The sequence below is a fragment of the Neltuma alba genome, unplaced genomic scaffold, assembly GCF_004799145.2.
Source record: "Neltuma alba isolate B1F8T4 unplaced genomic scaffold, ASM479914v2 tig00000255_pilon, whole genome shotgun sequence".
In the NCBI taxonomy this organism is placed as follows: Eukaryota; Viridiplantae; Streptophyta; class Magnoliopsida; order Fabales; family Fabaceae; genus Neltuma; species Neltuma alba.
The window spans coordinates 205,357-227,387 of NW_021631979.1; the positions used below are offsets into that span (position 1 = coordinate 205,357).

Below are 22,031 nucleotides of genomic sequence, written 5' to 3' on the forward strand. Positions count from 1 at the left end.
AGTGATTACAGAATTAGTTGTAGTTAATAACAAGACACCTGACTATGAAAAAGTGAGTAGTTATTCGCTACACAAATCTAGGTAACACCTAAACTCTTATAGTAATTCCTTGAATCATTGTAGTGAATGAATAAATGAGGGCAAAATTGTCAATTCGCCTGAATTTCACAAATGACAGATTGGGTCAATGACCCATTCTGTCATTTTTAAAATTTAAGGACCCAATCTGGCATTTCTCTTATTCCAAGAACCTTTTTTGGGATTTTCCCTTATTTTATTCCCTCGCCCACTCTTGAATATGCAACACAATATGATGCATTCAAAGATGCTCAAGGGGAGCAAGTGTGGCTGAAAGAGAGAGGTTAGAGTTGTGTATTATTCATTACTGCTTATATACAACCTGATTATAAAAGAAACTATACGTAACCAAAACTCTATTCTCTTATTATATTCGCTTGTTTACGTTTGCAAGTGCAAAGCAATGAAAATAATGTTTCATTATATGCAGTGTTTAAGGATATATTATGAGAAGTACGATTTTGACCTATGTGAAAGCATGAACATGCATGTTATGTGATTGGGGGTAGCACATGGCAAGCAGACACATAGGTACATTGAAAATAAGGAATAGAGATTAGGATTATAACTAAAAAAAATCACTAAAATAGTATTTAGCATGAATAATTACTTATTACATGAGATTAGGCAAACCTATAGAGGTAGGATTGAGAAATAACACTTCCCTCAATAGTATTTCCCAGTCCCACATACATAGGTTTGGCTAATTCCATATGACAAGTAATCTCTTAAACTAAATACTCTTTTAATAGATTTTCTCAATTCTAATCTTAATCCATATCCCTAATTTTCAATGCTTCCTACCAAACGCAACCATAATATATTCAATATGCCATGTTGCATGCCACCATCAAGGATACCATCGTTGGTCCTCATTAGCATTGCACTAATATGATCCCTTCCTTTGAACTAGGATTGGGATCAGTCCATGCACAATGAACCCTCTCATGAGGTAGGAGACGGAACTCCTTGTCCAATTTTGAACTCCATATCCTTTGACCAGGCTACGTCTCAGGAGTGTAAATGTTACCAGTCAGTCACATGGAGCTTTTAATCCTATGGATTTAACAAAAGGTTCAAAGATTGCTGGTTAAGAACAAAAAAAACAAACAAAAGGTTCAAAGATGTAAGATGGCATTGAGCTAATCATGTACGATTTCATCTGTTGTATTTTCCAAAGCATGAAAGTGCATTAGAAGTATCAGACCACACAACCAACTCATGAATTGCAACTTGCTTTGGTTACCAAGACACGTTGCACCCCGAGGTTTATTTAACATTCTCAGGTGAAGCGTCTGGGAATCCAAAGGAAAAACGCATTGGAGGCTTGAGACTTTGATCGATACATGTCTCGTTATTATTTTTGCAGTTAAACATTGTACATTGCCAACCTATAGGCCTTTTTGATATAATCATGCATAGTTGGCATTATGGAACTTGTTAAGTATTAATCTATGCGCGAACAAATGGAATTCGTACAAGAAAATGGAAGCTCCAACTATGCCTAATCCAATAGATAAATTTCAGAGTGAAGATATCGTGTTGTCTCACTCAGGTCAAGGGTGTTAAAATCATTCGGCTTCGAGTTCTGCGCCAAACTGCTCCAGTCGCAAGGCATCACCTTCATAATCCCGAATGGCGGTATGATCAACTGAACCATCATCTTCACTGGCATGTATCTGTCTTCCGCCAAACCTGACATAAGAAATGAGGAAAAAAACCACCGCAATGAATAAGAAACTAGTTCACCAAAAAATAAGAACATTGAAAGAGAAAGACGCAAGCGAAAACTGTACGAGGAAGAGATCATGGGCATTTGCAAAAATGAAGCAATTCTAAAATTGATGGTCAACAAATGATTAAACTTGATATCATCCCCATGACATCATCATAATAATGAAATTAAGAAATCTGGGCTTCAGGCAGGCAAATCTACCCCATCTTTGGTGTACATTTCAATTTATTTCTCTCTATTTTAACGTTGCCTACCCTAACAGATAACTGTCTAATAGAACTGCGGATGATCAACCAAGGGTAGCCATCATGACCAGGTAGACTATGCCACCCAACGATATTACTAAAATTTCATGGAAAAACAAATGAAGGATCAAATTACCATCTTCCATTCATCAATTCTATGCACTTTTGAGCATCCTTCCTATCCTTGAATTTGACTAAAACAACACCCTGAGGATGATTTTCACAAATCTGCAGGCAACAAAAAGGCAACTTGAGCAACAAAAACGCAACTCAAACAAAGAAAGGTATTTCTTCAATTCCACAATAAATTTCAAGAATTAATTTATGACGAAATGGTAGGTACAGGAGGGAAAAAATATAAATTTACAGGGACTCAAGTTTGACGAAACTGCATAGACGTTCAATGTTATTTTCTAAGGAATTCAGATATAGGTCAAAGTTTAAATTAAAGGTTTGAGCAAGTTTAGGGACAATAATTAGCATTTGTTTCATTGAATGCAAAAGGAATGCATTAATTTTTAAACAAGAATGAAAATCTATGCAATTCATTCAAAAAGAAACAGCAGGACAACGATGCAGGCAAAATCGCCATTGAATTTTATAAGATTTTATAAGAAAAAAGAATTAACAACCAGCTGGAGGATAAGTAATCCTCAAAAAAGAAAATACAAGAAAAGCTCAAAATAAAACGTATTACCAAAATCATCATAAATCATCATAACGTCTGGTTCCTTTTGTGTTCTGCTTAACGCATGATTGGCCCAAGTTTATTCAATTGGACGGATTGATCTTCTACAACCACTGACTATGGGTATAGCATTCTTCCTTTGACTTGAACATATAAATCTGTTCTACACGAAAATTTTCGTTGGAAAATGCTGTATAGAACAACTGGGTCCCATCTCCTTTTGGATTCCAAATACTCTACTACGGAGGGGTTTACCAATGCCGATAACTCATCGAAGTCACATCAGCCAAATAATATAGGAAAAACTACCCAGAAAAATATTTAGAGTCCATACGCTGCTTTTTTCACAAAAAATGATCATATTTTCTAACTGTATAAAAACATTGATGCGCTTAATGCGGATAGGGGATTTAGGAGTATTGTGGGTAAGGTTTCTAGAAGATCCTTTGATTTTCTCATCCTTACAGTTACTAAACAAGTATGAGATTTTAATGAGCCCGTCTCTCCCTCCCTGCCTTCAATTTTCCTCACCAAATCATCGTTAGTTTCAATTGCAGCACTGTCATCTCGCTACTTTTCACATTGGAGAAACTTTGTATCTGTTAATCATTAATTCAATTGAACAGCTGATGATATATAATTAGAAAGGAAAGATTTAACATGAGTCTGTTTCTTCAGTCAATAATTTTACTCGTAAACAAATAGAAATAGACACAGTTACTTAAGTTATAGTTTTCCCGTCAAAGCAGAATAAGACAACTTTTATATACATTGTTTACGGTATTACTAACTTGTAAATTTAAATCCTACTTGTTCAAACTTGATGGGAACAAAAGTACCTTAAATATATATGTACCTAGGTTTCCTCCTAAATAAATTACCTTGACCAAGTCCACAGGGCCAAGCTTCACACATTCCCCTTTAACATCTTCTTCTAGTTCTGAACGTAAATTTTCATCAGCCTGAATATTAGGAAATATCAGATGTTAGCATGAGAATCAAACACCATGCCAAGATGGAAGCATCAAAAGTGACTGCAGGAAAAGGAAAATAAAAACCCTATTTCTTATAGTTATAAGGAAATTATAATAGAAAAAATACTGTTTGAACCATTATTATTATCAGTGATATATTTTTACAGCATTATAAGTATGTAATTTTAAATAACAACTATAAATAGTACTAAGCAGCAAAACATTGAGGAATATTCTGCGTTTTTGTGTACTCAGTGGGTAAACCCTACAGGTATTAACATATATCAGTCATCCCATTGGTGAATAATCCCCCAAACTAATCAAATTCCTTTACAATCAAAATATGATTCTACTTACATGGAATTTGAACATTTACATTTCAACTAAATCGTTCACCAAACTCTACTTGTAAGAAATTTGAGAATGTTAAAATTTCACACTTCACTTCATCAGGAAGATTGGTGTCAAGGAGCCCTATTCCATAATACGGATGGGTATGGTCAGTGATATAGCAAGTTTCTTTCAGCATGGCAATGGTACAAGGGATTTTTTTTTTCATGTTAGTGTATGTTTGGTCCTCTGATACAATTAATTGTATTGGCCAGACCTATATAAAAAGAAAATTAGCAAGATACATGAAAGAATAAAATCCCTTTCTGCTGTCCAGGTCGTTGGCCTCAAGCTTCCTTCTCTTTTGGAGAAAGATACTGAGCATTAGAGTACTTTGAGGCTGCTATAGGCCTGACCTAGCAAGGGGTTATATTGGTGTTACTGAGAATTAAGTTTTAGACTTATAAGAGTCTTTGGCTTCTCTAGGGCAAAGGACATATTTTGTATTACGAGTGCAGTGAGGAGAGCTATGTCCTCTCAAATGCCAGGGTGGTGGAGGAAGATAATCTTTCTTCACCATTTTTTCTTTCTATTTGTTAGAATCGAAGACTGATTTCCACAGATTTCCTAGCTGTTGGAATCTTATCCCTAATTCTGTGTTGTTTCCTTATTTTAGACCTAGAATCATGGATGTTAACCATAGATTGATTACCCATTATTATTACCATTTAATGTGATCGGATTTCAAGCTATTTATAAGAAATCCGATCCCTATTTATGTACTCCATTATCCAGCAAAATAATATATAGAAATACAAAATGTTTTTCCAATATGGTATCAGAGCAGTCGGAAAAAGAAAATGAACAATGACGAGTTCCCACCACTCCTCACAGGACGTCGACCAAACCATGCCCACAAAGGGCCAAACTCGATCACCCTAATGGCTGGATCATCCCCACCAACTCATCATCCTCTGAGACAAATACAGCCCTCCAAGGAGCGACCGTGGTCCCACAACTTACCGGTGCAAACGAAAATCAACAAACCGTGATAGTGCACAAACTGAATGGAAGCAATTGCCTCCAGTGGTGAAAGAGTGTTTTAATGTACCTCCGCAAAAGGTGCAGAGAAAAATACACCAACGGTCAAGCACCACAACCAACGTCGGACAATCCAAAATTTGATACCTAGTTCGCCAAGAATAATCAAGTGATGACCTCGCAATGCAATTCCACGACACTGGAAATCAGTGAAGGTTACCTACTAGCACAGACAGCCCAGGAAATATCAAATGCAACGAAACAAACACACTCTTCTATGGACAACACTGCAGCACTGTTTCAACTAAAGAAACAACTTAGAGAACTCGGGCAAGGTACTATGACTGTAACTCAATACTTTAGCTCTCTTATGAGAATTTGGCAACAATTAGACTTGTTTAAGGTTCACTCATGGAAATGTTTAGATGATACTCAATATTACAGAAAGCTAGTTGAAACAGAGAGAAACTACGAGTTCTTGTTAGGACTCAATGACATATTTGAAGAAGTTAGGGGCAAAATCATGGGTCTCAAACCCATACCCTCATTCTTCAAAACCTTTAATATGGTGAAATGTGTGGAAAGCAGAAAACAACTCACCCAAACTCCAGTGACCCAAAATGAAGCTTCTACAACGGTAGTTAAAAGTGGAAACACAACAGACTAGAAACGAAAAGATGACAAGTGATGTGACCACTACAATAAAAGAGGTCACACCAAGGAGATTTGCTAGAAGCTGCATGGGAAGCCTTCCAATCTGAAAAATAGACAGAGAAATGAGAGAAAAAGCTACCATACAGAGAAAAAGGAGGAAGAGGAAGAGAAATTGAGCCCAGAAGAAGTTCAATTATTGAGCCGAATTCTGGAAAAACAGACCAACACTCCTAATGTCAACCTAGTGAAATCAAGTAACTCTACAATTGCCCTAAATGCTATGGTGACTAGTGATGATGTATGGATTGTTGATTTTGGAGCCTCAGATCACATGACTGATAGCAAATCTCTTTTTATCAATATTAAACACTCTCATGAAAACTTGAAAGTAAAAGTGGCAAATGGACTTAGTGCTAGAGTGTGTGGCTTAGGAACTATTAAATTAACTGACTACTTGACCATACATAACGTGTTATACGTGCCAAAACTCACCTGTAATCTCATCTCTGTAAGCAAGCTGACCAAAGGTCAAATTTGTCATGTCCTATTTGATGACAGTGGCTGCATTTTTTAGAATCTAGCCTCGAGGAGGAAAGCTAAAAAGTGGGACGGATTTTAATACTTCCATATGAACAATAAGGGAACACACCAAGCTATGGTTAGCCACAACACACAAAGTAGAGACATCTTATTATGGCACCACAGGTTAGGCCACCCCAGCTTTGATTATATGAAGCACTTGTTTCCACATCTCTTTAATGAAAAAAACTCTATTTCACTTACTTGTGATACTTGTCAATTTGCCAAGCAAACTAGAACCACCTACTCAAAACAACCATACAGACTTACTGGTTTGTTACTTTTACTGACGATCACACATGAATGACTTGGATTTTCTTTTTAAAGGAAAAAACTAAAGTTTTTGAAAGATTCAAACAATTCTTTATGTTTGTAAAAACTCAATTTCAGACCACTATCAAAGTTCTTAGAAGTGATAACGCAAAAGAATATTAAGTAACACCTTCAAAGATTTTCTCGAACAACAAGAAATACATCACCAAACTTCATGTATTTATACCCCCCAACAAAACGGAGTAGCTGAAAGGAAAAATAGGCATATCTTAGAAGTAACTCCTGCCATTATGATAGAAAAGAATGCCCCCAATCTGTTTTGGGGAGATACAGTATTAACATCAGCTTATCTCATAAAATAGAGTACCCTCCAAAGTCCTAGACTTTAAATCATCAATACAAAAATTACTTGAACACCACCCAAACTCTCCTCTAATCAATCAGTTACCTCTTAAAATTTTTGGGTGTGTCGTGTTTCTGTACAAAAATGAAGGCTAACTCAACTCTACAGCTGGAAAATGTATTTTCCTAGGCTACTCCCCAATCCAAAAAGGATATAAATGCTACTCCCCCACTACCAAAACAGTCCACATCACAAAAAATGTTGTTTTATGAAGATGATGCTTATTACCCTAAATTACTCATTCAGGGGGCGAACTATGGAGCTGCAGAATGGCTAGTTCAGGACACAGAAATGCCTAACAAACCTGAAACAATACTAGAAACACCAAATAACCTGAAACATCAACAACCAGACTTGAAACAACACTGGAAATACCAAACAGACCCGAAACACCAATCAGACCTGAGACAATACCAGAAATACCTGTTAGCGTAATAATCTCCTAGCTTTCAGGGATTTTATTCTGCCATTATTCTGCCATTAATATTATTCCCTGCCCTTTATAGCAGATTTATTATATCTTGTAATTATGATAAAATCTCCTTAATCATAGGCTAGAATAATGGGATATTATAGCTTTTTGCAGCCCAAATATACTATTTATGTAATGGGCATTACCCATCAAGAATACACAGAATTTTTCAGTCTCTCTTTGTTCATGGCATCAGAGCACGAACAAAGCAAACAGAGATGATTTCCTTTGGTTCGATGGGAGCATTCCAGGTTGAGTCAAAACAAAATACTGACTCAGGTTCTAATGATGGACTGCCGAAAATGCCGAACCTCTCAAATATTTCTGTTCTGCAAACCATAGAGAATCCGTCCCCAATAGCCAACCGTCGGCTGAATGGACACAACTACCTACAGTGGTCTCACGCCATGCTGATGTTCCTCAAAGGAAAGGGACGAGAACACTACTTGACAGATCAGAAATTCCAGACCTAGGTTGCCAAGAACAATTAAGTCATGGGCTGGCTTATGAACTCCATGACATCCGAGATTAGTGAGCAGTTCGTTCTGGCAACCCGTGCTAAGGAAATTTAGGAGAATGCTCAGATTACTTATGCTACTATTGAGAACACCACTGCACTTTTCCACATTCAAAAGATTCTCCGTGAGACAACTCAGGGAAGTAATTCTGTCACTCAATATTATACCACTCTTGCGACACTCTAGCAGCAATTGGATTTATATGACCCCTAACAATGGCGATGTAACGCTGATAAGCATTGGAACGAGCTATACTAGCAATTATAGAATTACTTTTTGGACCTGTGAGAGTCATTGGTTTCTCCACAAGAAAGGACATACTCCTCCAGGTCTAAATATAAAACCCATTTTATAGTATAATTATAAAATGTGTCTCATATTTAGGACCGGAAGAGTATTTTCTATTATGCACTGAAGAGAGCTCTGGCCTCTCGAATGCCAGTGTGGGGTGGAGAAAGATAGTCTTTCTTCATCATTTTATCATTCTGATTAGTGTGTTTCCTTACTATTGTGATTTAACAGAGTTTCAATGTTGTTTCTTTACTATTTCTGTCTAGGCTCTATCATCCTCTAAATTTGCATCAAGTTTTAGTTTAGTCATTACGTTTACAAAGTGTATTTTCAGTTCCTTAATTCTAACATTGTTAGTCTCATTAACGAAAAATGCCTAATGACAAATCATGCTTAAATTTTAATCATTTAATAAATTTCATATTTTGAAGTTAAAATATAAAAATATATTTTATTTCTATTTTAATCCTTTAAATTAGTGGCAGGGGTCATTATTTAAATTCACCAAGTCAGCGTTTCCATTAATGAGATTAATGATGTTGAGATAGGACCAAAAATACTCTTCATGAGCTTCAAAACTTGATGAAAACTTACAAGACCAAACATATACCTTGGCCCCTTTTTTATTATGATTATTACATGGTACTCCCGTCTGTCCTTTTTATAAAATCCCAAAATTTGAATTGGTTTGGTCGGTTTTATAGGATCATGCTTAGGAACGTCTAAACATTAAATGCACTTTTACCAATTTTGTCCCCAATTAATTTTCTATGCTCTCTCCTCATCTTTTTCTTATACTACATTCTCTTTTACACTCCCATCACTAGCATTTCTCTCCCTTATTTGCTGAATGTTCAATTTTTACATATTTATTGGTTTTAATCAATTTTAATTGTTTTTTTAAACCACCTAATTTAGTTAAAGGGATCTTATAAAAAGGACCAAAGGGTGCATAAAGAATTCTAACCCTTAATTCCCCAGGTGTGAACATATAACGAAGGATGACCGTAGCCGGAATCGAAACTTTTACATCATCACGACCACCTGAGTCATGTTACAAGAATCATGTCATTATCAGAGTTGCATTATAAATACGAAATTCAATAATAAAATTACATGTTCAAACCTCAAAAACCAAATATAAAACGTTAAATAGATTCTTTGGACGACTTACTGATGTAAAAAGTCAAAGGTGAGCAATTACACAAAGATTCATACAAAGAAACTGAACCAAATAATTACTCAATTTTGCCTTCTTCAACGAAGAGCTATATATAGGAAGGAACCTAAATGTATTAGTGGCCTACAGCACCACGAAATCCTAATACGCCTCCGAGCTAAGAAAAGACTTCCTAATTATATTATGAAACAGCTCCTAAGTAAACAAGGTAAAAGCTTCATGACTAAACAGAAGTTTTAATAATCATAACAATCACAATAAAATAGTTTAAACTAGGATAGTTTATGAACTAGACGAGTGAATCAAAGTTTATTGTTTTGACCAAGAACTCGACCCTACTTTTGGCACAAGTATCAGTATTGAAGTCCCTTAAGACTCTTGTGTGACAGAAGAACTAGATCAAGGATAAATTACAGAAGGTTTCTACAAAAAATTTCTACATTGGTAAATCATGGTGGGATTAAGGGTGGGAAGGTAAACAAATCATGGTGGGACATCAGATTTTTCTTTTGTCTATTATTTATTTTCTATTCTTTAAATAAGTCGTATATATCTGGATATCATTTTAGGTCTGCCAGTATCTAGATACAGATAGGCAGAATCTTTTTTGCTTGGACTCCTATGCTTGTATAAATCAAGTGAATTACAGCAGAATAAAAATGGGATAAGATCTGTTTTTGCCCTAAAAGTTTTCATTGAGAAGCTATGAGTATCCAGAAGGTTTTTTTGGAACAATGTCGTCCAGGAAGTTATCAGGAAATAGTAATGTCGTCATTCTCTTTATCAAAGTTAATTTTGAATGTAAGTTGACCCATTATGCCTAGGTTGTTCTGACACATTGGATATAATGCCACATAATACTCCACCTTAGCATCATCATCTTCCCTCACTCCTTTACCCCTTGCACTTTCAAATCTCACTGCACCACCATTATCGATGACTAGCTATGTAAACTATAACCCCAAAATCTCAAGTCAAATCAAATGAGCAAAAACAAGATAGAAGGTTTGACAATCTCTCTACCATTGACGGTGAAGCCATTGTCGGTGAAGAAAAGAGATCTGGAGAGTAGGGGAGGATTTTAGCTAATTTGATGAGGAACAGGGGAGAGACAAAGAAGAGATTGAGATTTTTAATACGATAATATTATCAAAGACAAAGCCACTGACAGTTTTTTAGAGGAATCAAAATATCTTTTTATATCGAAGCATAGGGAATCTAGAAAAAACCACTATAGAAAATTAAAAAGGAATAGGAAAAAGAATCCCCACATTGAGATTGAAATCAATGTCCCACTTGGATGCCAATAGAACAACAGAACAACTTAATGCAGAACATGAAACCAGGAAAAACCAGAAACTTCTTTGAAACTGATTCTCCTCTTCAACTGGGGATGCAAAGCTACATCAAACGATAAATTTACACAGGACCCAATAAGAAAACACGAAGAAAACAAAGTGAGTGAAGCATCCATTTGAAAAACAGGGAGAGAAAACTGATAAAAGCCAAAATATGAAGAAGCAAGCTAGAAAGGGAAAAAAAAAAATCAGTCTCAAGACCCACAGTAAAAAATGATAAAAACGCATTCAAGACACCAATATCCTATGCATCGTGGGGGCCAACAAGACTTTGCATCTAGATCAATTTACCTTCCAAAAAGCTGATTCTTTAACTTCTAACAAACAATGTTTTCTCGACAGCTAAGATCTAATAACAAATAACCCAATAGGAACTCTTGCTTCCTTAACAAGAGAAGCTTCTCACTGCAAATCATACCTAACATTTGATCGACGGTTGTGGAAGGAGAGGACAGAGGCACCAATGAAGGAGCTGAGGGTGCTAGCTCTATTGGAAGGTTCGAGAGCCGAAGAAGGAGTGTCAGATTCAGCCGCTACACTGATGAGAGAAGGGCAATAAGAACAATGGTGAGGGTAGGCTTCTCCATCTCCATGGTTGGGGGTGGCGTGAGGGATCAAGGGAGACAAGGGAAGTGTTTTTTTTTTTTTTTTTTTTTTTTAAATCTTCAGAGCAACTTGACTGCCAGCTAATGTTTTCACCCATGCCGAACCACCTGCTAGCAATGCAAAGTTCAATCATAGTTTTTAATCTTAATGGTCAACATTTCTAGGCATTAAAATAGGGACACATTGGTACATTCTGCTAACTTCCAAGGAAACATTGCTACAAAAGAAACTTTCAGATACTCATAGCTCCTTAACAAAAACTTTTGGGGCATAAATGGACCTTATCCCAGTAAAAAATTAGAGGATTGAGACAACCAATCTCAGCCTGATTCGGCAATCTAGAGGCCATAGAAAATTAGAAACCACAATGCTAAATCTCATATTCCAAGCAGTGGAATGTGAGCTTTGTAAGTCAGCATATGCACTCACCAAAGGAAAGTCCCCTACAAGCTATCTACAGAATTTTGAGATAATTAAAGAGTACCCTAGGAGAGGGCTTATACTTCAAAAGATGTGAACAACCCAATGTAAAGATACATATTGACGCTAATTTGGATTGGGACGATGCTTCAGAGGATAGATCTACTTCTAGGTCTGGTACCATCATATGGGTAACCTAGTAACTTGGAGATGCAAGAAACAAATGTGGAGTCTAGGAATACGACAAAAACTATGTTTAGAGCCATAGCACATGGGATCTACAAGGGGTTATGGCTGCAAATACTTCTCAAAACACTGCAAATTGGTGTGGAGTTGCCTATTAAGCTCTATTGTTGTCCGCAAGCCAGCCATAAGCATGTCTCAATCTAGTTCGGCATGATGGTGCAAAACATGAAGTGGACAAACATTTCACCAAGGAAAAGATTGAAAGCGGAGTAGTGTGCCAAATATATGGAAATCAATGAAACACAGGGGCCTTCCAAGATAGAATTTTGATGGATACGTAAGCAAATTAGACATGATCAATGTCTCTAGTCCAACTCGAGGTAGCATGGGAATATCCTTTTATTGTAAATATTTTCTTATTGTATGGTTTTATTAAGCCTTACTCTCTTGTTTTTGAGATGCATATATTCGGATATACTTTACCATATAGAGAAAATAGAAAATACAAATTTCCCAAAGATCAAGCCCCTAAAGGGTATAAACTTGTGCAAGATTAAGAGATTAAAACAAGTTTTGGCTAGAGAATTTGAGGTAAAAAAGATCTTGGTAACCTAAGATGCTCCTTGAGAATAGAAGTGGCATGTTCAAGGAAGGGTATTGTTGTGTGAAGAAGAAAGTATAGTCTCAATCTATTGAAAGAAACAATGATGTTAGAGTATAGGCCTATAAACAGTCATATGGAAGCTAATCTGAGTTTGGCTTGAAGTAGAGTTGTCACCTTGTTGACAAAGAAAGATACCAAAGATTGGTAGGAGATATATCTTTCCCAATGATTACGGTCCGTTTATGCAAAGACCAAATGAAGAGCACCTCCAGAGCATACATAATTCCCCAGTATCTAAAGCTCAATCCAGCAAAGGTCTCCTGTTTAAGAAAGGGACCTATAAAGGAGTGGAAGTGTATATCAATGCAGATTAGGTTAGGTCCATTGAAGATAGAAGGCCAACTACCGAGTATTGTAAGCAAAAAGCAGATTGTGGCTTCATGCAGCAGTGCTGGAGCTGAGCTTCAAACGCTAGCACTTGGCAAGTGAGGGAATCTAGCTTCTTAGACTTTTCAAAAAGCTGAGGATTGAAGTTTAAAACCCAATTAAGTTTTTTCACAATATGTCAACTATTGAAATAGTGAAAAATCCTGTCCATCATGATAGGACAAAACATGTGCATTTAGACCGCCACTTGATCAAAGAGAAAATTGATGCTGGTATCATTGAGGTGTCCTATACCTTTACAAGAGCAAAAACGGTAGATGTGCTAACCAAAGCATTAGCAACATGGAGGCTTGAGGAATTGGACAGCAAGCTGGAAATGATTTATCTCCACTCCTCAGCATAAAGGGGAGAGCTGGAGGGTGTGAATACTCTGAAGAAATAAATTTTCTCTCTTGTCTATTATTTATTTAGTCTGAATAAGTTGTATATATTTATATATTATTTTAGGTCCCTTGGGATCTAGATAGAGATGGGCAGAATTTTCTCTCCTTATTTTGCAGACTCCTCTGTATAAATCAAGTGGGATTACAGAAGAATAAAGATTAGAGGGTTGGAAAGCCATAGATATCAGCCTGATTTCGTGTCAAAAATTAGGGAAGAAACAATTTACTCCAATAAAGACAAAACTGAGTAGTATGAGCAGAATATTAGTAATAATATTCTGCAAATATTTCCACTTTTATGATCGTTTATTTCAGTAAATATTTCTGATTGTATTATCCCTGATTTCTTGGGATATCTATCTGCAGTATTTTCTCTATCATTTCTCAGCTGAATCACGTTGAATGAATAGCAGGAATGTTGTTCAACTACCCCTATGTATTTTGTCCTCCTCTTCGAATAATATCATACAATGCATTCTCTGATTTGTTCAAAGAGCAATTCAATCAATTTTCTTCATTAACAATTTGTGATAGATGAAGCTGCACATACCCCAGCCAAGCATCTTCTCTTCAACTCTTTTCAATTTCTTCTTCTTTTTATTATCTACTTGTTTGGCTATGAATGTGTCTCCTGCATATTTGAAGAAAGAGCGATCAAGCACACGAAGCCCAATAAATAACTACAATATTCATAAGATGTGGTCTGCATGCATGGTCCATGAGTGCCCTGAGATAAGAGATTATCACATCAAATATTCAACAATAAATGATGACTACCTTTCTGCTCAAATTTAGCATGGGTGACGGACATGGGAATCTTGCCACCAGGGCGAAGAGGAGTTCCATCCAATATTTGAATTGCCAAAGCCACTGACGGTTCCTAGCACGCATCAACACAATGTAAAACCTATGCACAAATTACAAGCATATCAAAATAAGATGAAAGTTACCTTTAGATATGTGACCAATGCGTCTCCCTTTTTTCTCCGTGTCTCTTTATCAACATAGAGCTTGACTCGAGGCCTTTTGGTTTCAGGGTCCTATAAAAAATATAATACACACATTCAAATAAAGCACAAATCAACCGGCACTCTCCAAGACAATATGTCATCTCTATGAGTAGATACTCATTTTCAATCTATAACAAATTTGATGACAACATGATCTCTCTTAGAACTATTAGTAAGTGGTGACAACTAGTAGGAGTTGCTTGGCCAAGTGTGCTTACTTTTGGCTATAAGTATAGGTTAGCACATGCCAAAAATAAAAGGACACAATCAAAATGATGCTAACAACCAAAATAAGCAATGACAAGCATGATACGCAACATTCCTTAACCTTCCATCAAAGAAATTTTAATCTGTGCTTTGCAAAGCACAGCAGAACCAGTTTGCCATTAATTGGATATTAATGTGTAACCAGAGTTTGCCATACAAATAAACCCAAGAATGCAATATACATCTAGGCAAATAATAATCATGCCTATCAATAATACTTGAGATCAATATAGCACAGGAATAACATAATACCTCCTTTATGATGCCACACTTGGAAAACATCTCCACCACCTACAATATATTTCCCATGTAACTTTCTTGCAACAAGAAACAGTCAAGACAGTTTAGGGCAGTGATTAAAACTTACTTCATCAGTGGTAACATCCTCAGGCAATCCAGTGACATAAACGTGCGTATTGACCTTTAACTCAAACCAACTATTAGGAGGTTTATTAGCTTCCTGAAACAGAATGCAGGTCATAGGAGACATCATTCAGTTTCCAACATGATACGACTAAAAATAAGGAGGGTGCCTTTCAAATACACGAGAAGAAACAGAGGGGCATACCTTCTTGTCATCTTGTTCACCTGAAAGCTTCCTCTTCCCATCTTTCTTTCCTTCTGCTTCTGTATTCGTAATATTTACTTCGTCCTTCATGGAAGCCACAGAACTACTTAATTTTGAACCATCATCTTCTACAGAAGCATCCAGACCTGTTAATGCGGGGAAAACTTCCTCTTCCTTCAAGAAAGTCATCTCTTCAACTCCATAAGGCTCATTGTTGCCAGACGTGTTCTCCTATTGAATGTTAAAGTAATTAGTAATTAAAGGCACAAAAGCAAGGGCACGGGTGATATGACTAAAGGCTGTTACTTTCCATGCATATAAATGTGCATAAAGCATTAATCACGAAACATATAGGTCTCAGCTCAGAAGGATGACATTCTTGATACAACAATATACAAAATACCACATGATTGAAACAAAACAAGTTTGAATATCACCAGAATAACAACTACTAGTCAGGTCCCCAGGGGGGAAAAAAAAACCACTACAATCTACTGTTTAGTGCCATTTTACTTGCCCTCAGCTTGTGGTAGCAGCCTCTCTTCAACTTTGTTCATATCTTAGAATACATACAAAAATTCAGATAACAAAAACATGATTGCAAAAGGAAACTGTTGCCTAGAAATACTTTATTATAAAATGCAACGAGTTCCAAGGATATACCCTTGGTATCTAGCACCCAACAAAAGAAATGAGAATTTCAAACCTGACATCACCCAGAATAATGAACAACAATTGCAATTTCCAGATCAAGAATTAATTAAACATACCAGCATGCCACAATGGAAGCTCCAGAAATTATTCAATGCTAGCACAAAATTTCAAAAAATAAAGGTGACTGTATATTTACCCCTATATTTACCCCCCCCCCCCAGGCAAGTGAATTTTCTGAATGAACTGCCTAGATTATTTTAGGGTGAAAAGTTACTTGTTCTCAACTTCTAAGACTTACATAAACACTTCATACTATAAATTCTTGCAATAATTTTTGTCACTGATGAGTTTCTCATGCAAGGTAGACATCATTCAGCCACATCTCACTGACATCAATATAGCGAGCCAAAATAATAAAGTGACACTCTAGTTTTCAGCTACAGTTTAAAATCTCAAATATTGACGTTGTCTATCTTATTATCATGAAATAAGTTGCTACTAACATAATGACCTACCCTATTCATTCATTAAAAAATGATATATCAATGGCAAAAAAAGGTACATAAATACGAAATTGTATCATTTATGTGAATTGTGATATCTCAATAAAAATGGTAAGCAATCCAACGATCAATAACCAACCTATAGGCAGCAGAAGCTGCTAGGGAGCTGCTAGAGACATTAAAAGTTTAAAGGCTTGATTTAACATAACATCAATTTGAAGGAAGAGATTCAGTAAAGCCTATCACTCATGCAAAAAGGTAAATTAACAAAAAGAGAACAACTCATGTCATCAAAAAAATATATCACATGACAAATGCTGAGAAAAATATGATACACTAACCTGGGGAACCCAGGCCCTAAGATTCCTATTCCACTTATATTTAGTCCCATCATCATCAGTAAATTCTTCTTCACCCTCAGGTGGTGTTGAAGGTCTATCAGAATCACCTCCTACTTCAGCCCCAACGTCACCAGAAGCAGATCCAAATTCAAACCCTTCAAATTGTGCTTCTGCCTCCTTTATCTCATTCTGCCATCTCTCAAACTCATGATTATCATGAGTAGACACTAAAAATAGGTCACTTAGTAAAATCCATGATTGATTAAATGAAGGTAATAAAGGGAAAATACAGAGGTAGAAAGAGAAAGAATAAGCATACGTGTAGTTGAATAATCAGATCCATGTGAGCAAATTCTTGTCCAACACTCTGGAACTGAGGACAATGGCTGCCATTCAGTCCTTCCTTCAGACCATACCAGTGTATCTCTGAAAGATATCCATTGGAGAAATGCTCTGTCCAGGTGAAGTAAAAAAGCTAAGTAGAGATATCAACATGCAACAATTGTCCAGAAAGTCTGAAATCGAGCTATTCACTTATGGTAGAACTGAAATTCAAGAAAGGAGAACAAGGGCATCGATAAATTTGGAGTGACAACAAAAGCAAGAAATAAGAAACCACAAAACAGTTGCGAGACTAAAGGACCCTTCAACTTTCTTCTCCTGAACTTTAAAACACTAATAACACGTCAAGCACCAATTTTCAGGGAGTAGACACATGGCATAGATTAGTAGTAGTCCACAGAAGTGGTGCTAGAACTCACCGCAGAGCTCTGAGATTGCATAGGGACCCACCTGCTGTTGATTTTCTCCAAGAACGTACCATCCAACCTCTGTACTGGTTTCAGAGTTTACACTAAAATGGTGCTCTTCACCTGTGAACCAACTTACAAGCATCATGAAATTATCATATAAATTTGTAAAATTTTGTCCAGACAAATTATAATCATTTCAGTACCCTTTAGAAGTCAAGGAGTAAGCCAATGAAGTTACTATGCACTTAAAATTGCCTAATCCAATCAGATTGGCTCATCCCCCATTACATGTTCTTGAATTTTTTTGTTGGCCAACTTAGTAGAACATTCGTTTTTTCTCCCCTTTTTGGGGGGGGGGGGGGGGTTCTTGCTGACTAACTTGTGCACCAGTGATATGATATTGTAATAAATAAATAACAAAACTATGTTAGCTAGAATAATAGTCAGTTGCTAGCCGTTGGACTTGGCCTACGTAAACAAGCTTATCTCTCATTTGTAAGTGTGATGTATTGTGATCAACCTCATGGATTGAACCTCTTTTCTGTAAAATGCATAACCCGAAAGAAAAGAGAAGAAGAATGGCTTTGAGGGTAAAAGAAGAAAATGAAGAATAAGCCAAAAAGGAGAAGGATTTGTGATATAGAGAGAGGGGCCGGAAGAGGATAGAGGACAGAAGAAGAAAGAAAGAGAAATGCTAAAATGCGATACAGCAAAAAGCAGAGATGAGCCAGAACCAGTCTTTCCTCGCCCCTGCCCTACTACCTGGTTCTTTCTCCCTTGTTTCCATTCAATTTCAAGTTCCATGGAGGAAAGTCTCCTCAACATTGAACAAAAATTGAATTTAGTTGATGGAATACAGGGCTCCATCAATAAATCAAAAGAGGCCCTTCTTGGCTTGTCCATGCGGCTGCAAGAAATCATGTGACAAAGGGACTTGCTCCATCTTCGACATCGAGAGTCCTTGGCAGAATTTAATTCTGAATTTGACACTATCTCCTTCAAACTCTCATTGCCTGAAGAATGGTGAGTCAATGCTTACATATCAACATTGCAAGAAGACTATGTTGAACCAATATGTCTGTTCAAGCCTCAGACCATGCACGAAGCCAAAAGCCTCACAAGAATACAGGAGCTAACTTTGCAACGGAAGAGCAAGAAGAACAAGACCCAAGAGGTATCCGTTGAAATGCAAGGATCATCTATTACATTATTGGAAAAAGAAAGAGAGAGAAAGAAGGGAAAGGGAAGAGAAACAGAGAGAATAGGGGAAACTAGAGAGAAGATAATAGATGGAAGAGAAAGAAAGTAGCAGAGAAAAGAGGTTCAATCCATTAGGCTGATCACAATACAGCACACTTACAAATGAGAGATAAGCCCGTTTATATAGGCAAAGTCCAACGGCTAGTAACTGACTATTATTCTAACTAACTCACATAATTCCGTTATTTATTTATTACAATATCATATCAATCAGATTAAGTAAAATAAAACAAATGAATTAACAACCAGTCATATTTACCACTAGGCTGCAGTTGTTGCTGCTGATGCTGAAGGCCGTCGTATCCATTTTGAGAAGACATCATAATCACCTATTCACCTTAACTAGTTTATTTCTGCGTTTCTGCTGTCAAAAGTGATTATCAGTGGTTTATTCTTTTCTACTAAACTTTCTATCATTTGTAGTAAAATTTCTCTGGTTTTAAAAAAATCACATGTGCTTCTGTTATGGAAAGTAAAGAAATAGGAGAGGAAAAGAGGAAAGAGAGAGGGAAAAGAGTAATAGAAACAGAGGAAAATTAGAGAAGAGTAGAGAACCAACAGAAACTGAATAATTTCTAATCACATTGCAAAACTGAGTTACAAAGAATGGCAAATACATATTTATAAGCAAAAGCTCGAAAAGATATAAATCTAAGTAAATATCCTGATATTATCTAGATATCCTAATCTATCCCAATCCTACTAATATAATTAATTAATATCCAAATCCTACTAATATAATTTAAATCCTATTTATCCTATTTCCATCATATTTAAATATTTTCTTATTTATAATTAATTACATAACAGCTTCTGTATCCAGTAATTCTGTCCCATCAAATATAATATCAATTAAAGTTAAAAACTTAATCATGTCACATAAATATTGCAGAATTTACAACCAAAAAAAAATATGCAATTTGTCGCAATTGGAATTTCACTGGATAAAAACCACCAACCACGTGGTTTAAAAGACTCTTCCAAAAACCAAAGGCAGTCCCTAGAATAGAAATTGAAAGTTACTCTACCTTTTTCCTTCATGCAGTTCGCAAAGCCCACCAGTTACAGAAGACAAGGAACAATTTCCGGCAATTTACCCCAAAGGTGGCAGAACATTAAAGGGATCAAACTCAAATCCTCTGGGCGCACTTAGCTTGCTGCAAATATAATTACGTTTAATAGCAATAGGAAGAAAAAACTTCCATGCATAAGCAAAAATAAATACTCGTACAACAGTCACTGATAACATCATTATAAACATAATGAAATTTAATCAACAATCCTTACTCTTAACTTATATTGGCGATGCTGAGGAGTGTGTTCATAGTACTGTTTGAATAAATTTTTAATTTATAATGTAATTCTATCCTGAAATTTTGTCTGTGGAAAACTCTTAAAAGGGCACTAAGTATTCCCAAAAATTGCTCTACAAATGAAAGGCAACCATAACAAACTATTTGAAGAAGAAAAAAGCCCAGAAGTTTACAAATAAAACCAATAATAATACTGACAATCTTATCCAAAGAAATTCGCATATATACAAACAACCAGAAACTTCAACCAAAACCAGCAACCCATAGTTGAAACATGAGAAAACTCACCTTCAAGTCAATCACTATTAAAGGAGGTTTAGAAGAGAGACTTCAATTGGCCAGTTTGCATTCATCCTTAATAAAACTTCGTGAAGGCCTCTTGGTTATTCCCTATCATTTTATTATTTCTTTAAATACAGCAGGAAAGGCTCTTTTGCTTTTGTATCAAAGGAAGATAAAAGTCCTTTACCATGAGGAACTATCTGCTTATTTTGCTCTTTCAAGTAAGTATGCCGAGTTTCAAATTTTGAAGTATTTTATTACACATTCATATAATCCTCACATCGCCAACATTTGAAAGTAAGATTCCATTTTTCTTTCTTGGTGAAAATCTAACTAAATACTTCTTTTACGGTCCTTTTAAACAAAAGGGTAACTCTAAGTCAATCCTCTTCGAGTTTCAACTATACATTTTGAAATGAGAATCTTAGCTGACTTAATGGGAGGTTACTATGGAAAAATATGTAGAATCAATCCGAACCATTTATAACATCAGAAATCCAAGACTGTGTCCATCATCTCATAGCTTAATGACTGGAATTCTCCGCAGACATTCGTGAGACAACAGCACTGTAAATAAGAAGTTCAATTTCTCCAGCTTGGTAGGAACTTACAGCAAACGAAATCTAAAGAGGTTTAACTCAATTAATAGAAAAGAATTAATTTTATAGCAAAAATATGAGGATAGGTGATATTCTTCCATAGTGACTAAGTTTAACAGCGCAACTAAGCTTACAATTATCTAGATATAAAAGTACATAACCATACAAGTAACAACTCCTCCGTATCATTCTTCTCTAACCAAAACAGAAGCATCACTTGAACAGTTCATTAACTACGTAACAATTAGCACAAAATCCACCAAACCCAGACCATTAACACAGTACTCAACCACTCACCCAGCTAAATCAAACACGAGAAGGGATCCCATACCTAACGTCGACGCCGCAGAGAATGGATAAACTGAGACGAGAATGAGACGCCAAAGGAAGGAAGACGAGCTTCCGAACCGACGGGAGATGAAGATGGTGATCGAAGGGAGAGGAAGACTGTGAGGATGGAGAGCAGAGTAGACGAAGACTCCGGAAAACGGCCGAGGCTTTGGGCAAAACGAATGTCTCGAGCAAGTCCCCAAAGCTACATATGCCATCATGTATTTTGGGTTAATGCCAATCTTTTAAAAGCCAGATCGGAAGTCGGACCGTAAAAATGAGTGGGCGTCCAACGATGGATAATAATTAAATAAAAATAATGCTGTTTATGCATATAGGTAAAAAAATGCAATATAACATGTCAAATTAATAAAATATTAAGTAATAAATTAATGTTATAAAATGTCTGATAAAAAATAAAATTAAATATGTTATCAAAAAAAAATTAAATATAGACCTAACTATTAGGGAGGCAAAAGATAATGTAAAAATATTTATCAATATTAAATAATGTTTAATGATATTAAATTCTTTTTATAAACTTTGTTTTGACAATTTGACAACACAATACTGTGTCTGTTTGGGTCAACGTTTGCTGGCCCAAATGTGGCTTAAATTTGAAGGTAAGCCTGATTAAAGATTTGTTGATGTTTGGCAGGGCTTGTAGTACATTAGGCTTATTGGATT

The 22,031-nt window shown here is 36.1% G+C and overlaps 1 protein-coding gene across 1 annotated transcript; it reads right to left on the minus strand.

The window, feature by feature from the left end:
- Positions 1-1,215: 1,215 nt before the first annotated feature.
- On the minus strand, positions 1,216-21,555 carry LOC114763062 (splicing factor U2AF-associated protein 2). Its single transcript, XM_028952692.1, is given in 17 exon segments — positions 1,216-1,773; positions 2,195-2,286; positions 3,628-3,708; positions 9,249-9,325; positions 14,016-14,096; positions 14,243-14,345; positions 14,416-14,505; positions 14,995-15,033; positions 15,110-15,202; positions 15,311-15,541; positions 16,809-17,035; positions 17,128-17,232; positions 17,235-17,261; positions 17,570-17,680; positions 19,080-19,184; positions 19,849-19,977; positions 21,346-21,555. Coding segments are annotated over 15 exon segments (1,545 nt in total). The 5' UTR covers positions 19,144-19,184; positions 19,849-19,977; positions 21,346-21,555; the 3' UTR covers positions 1,216-1,649.
- Positions 21,556-22,031: the final 476 nt, after the last annotated feature.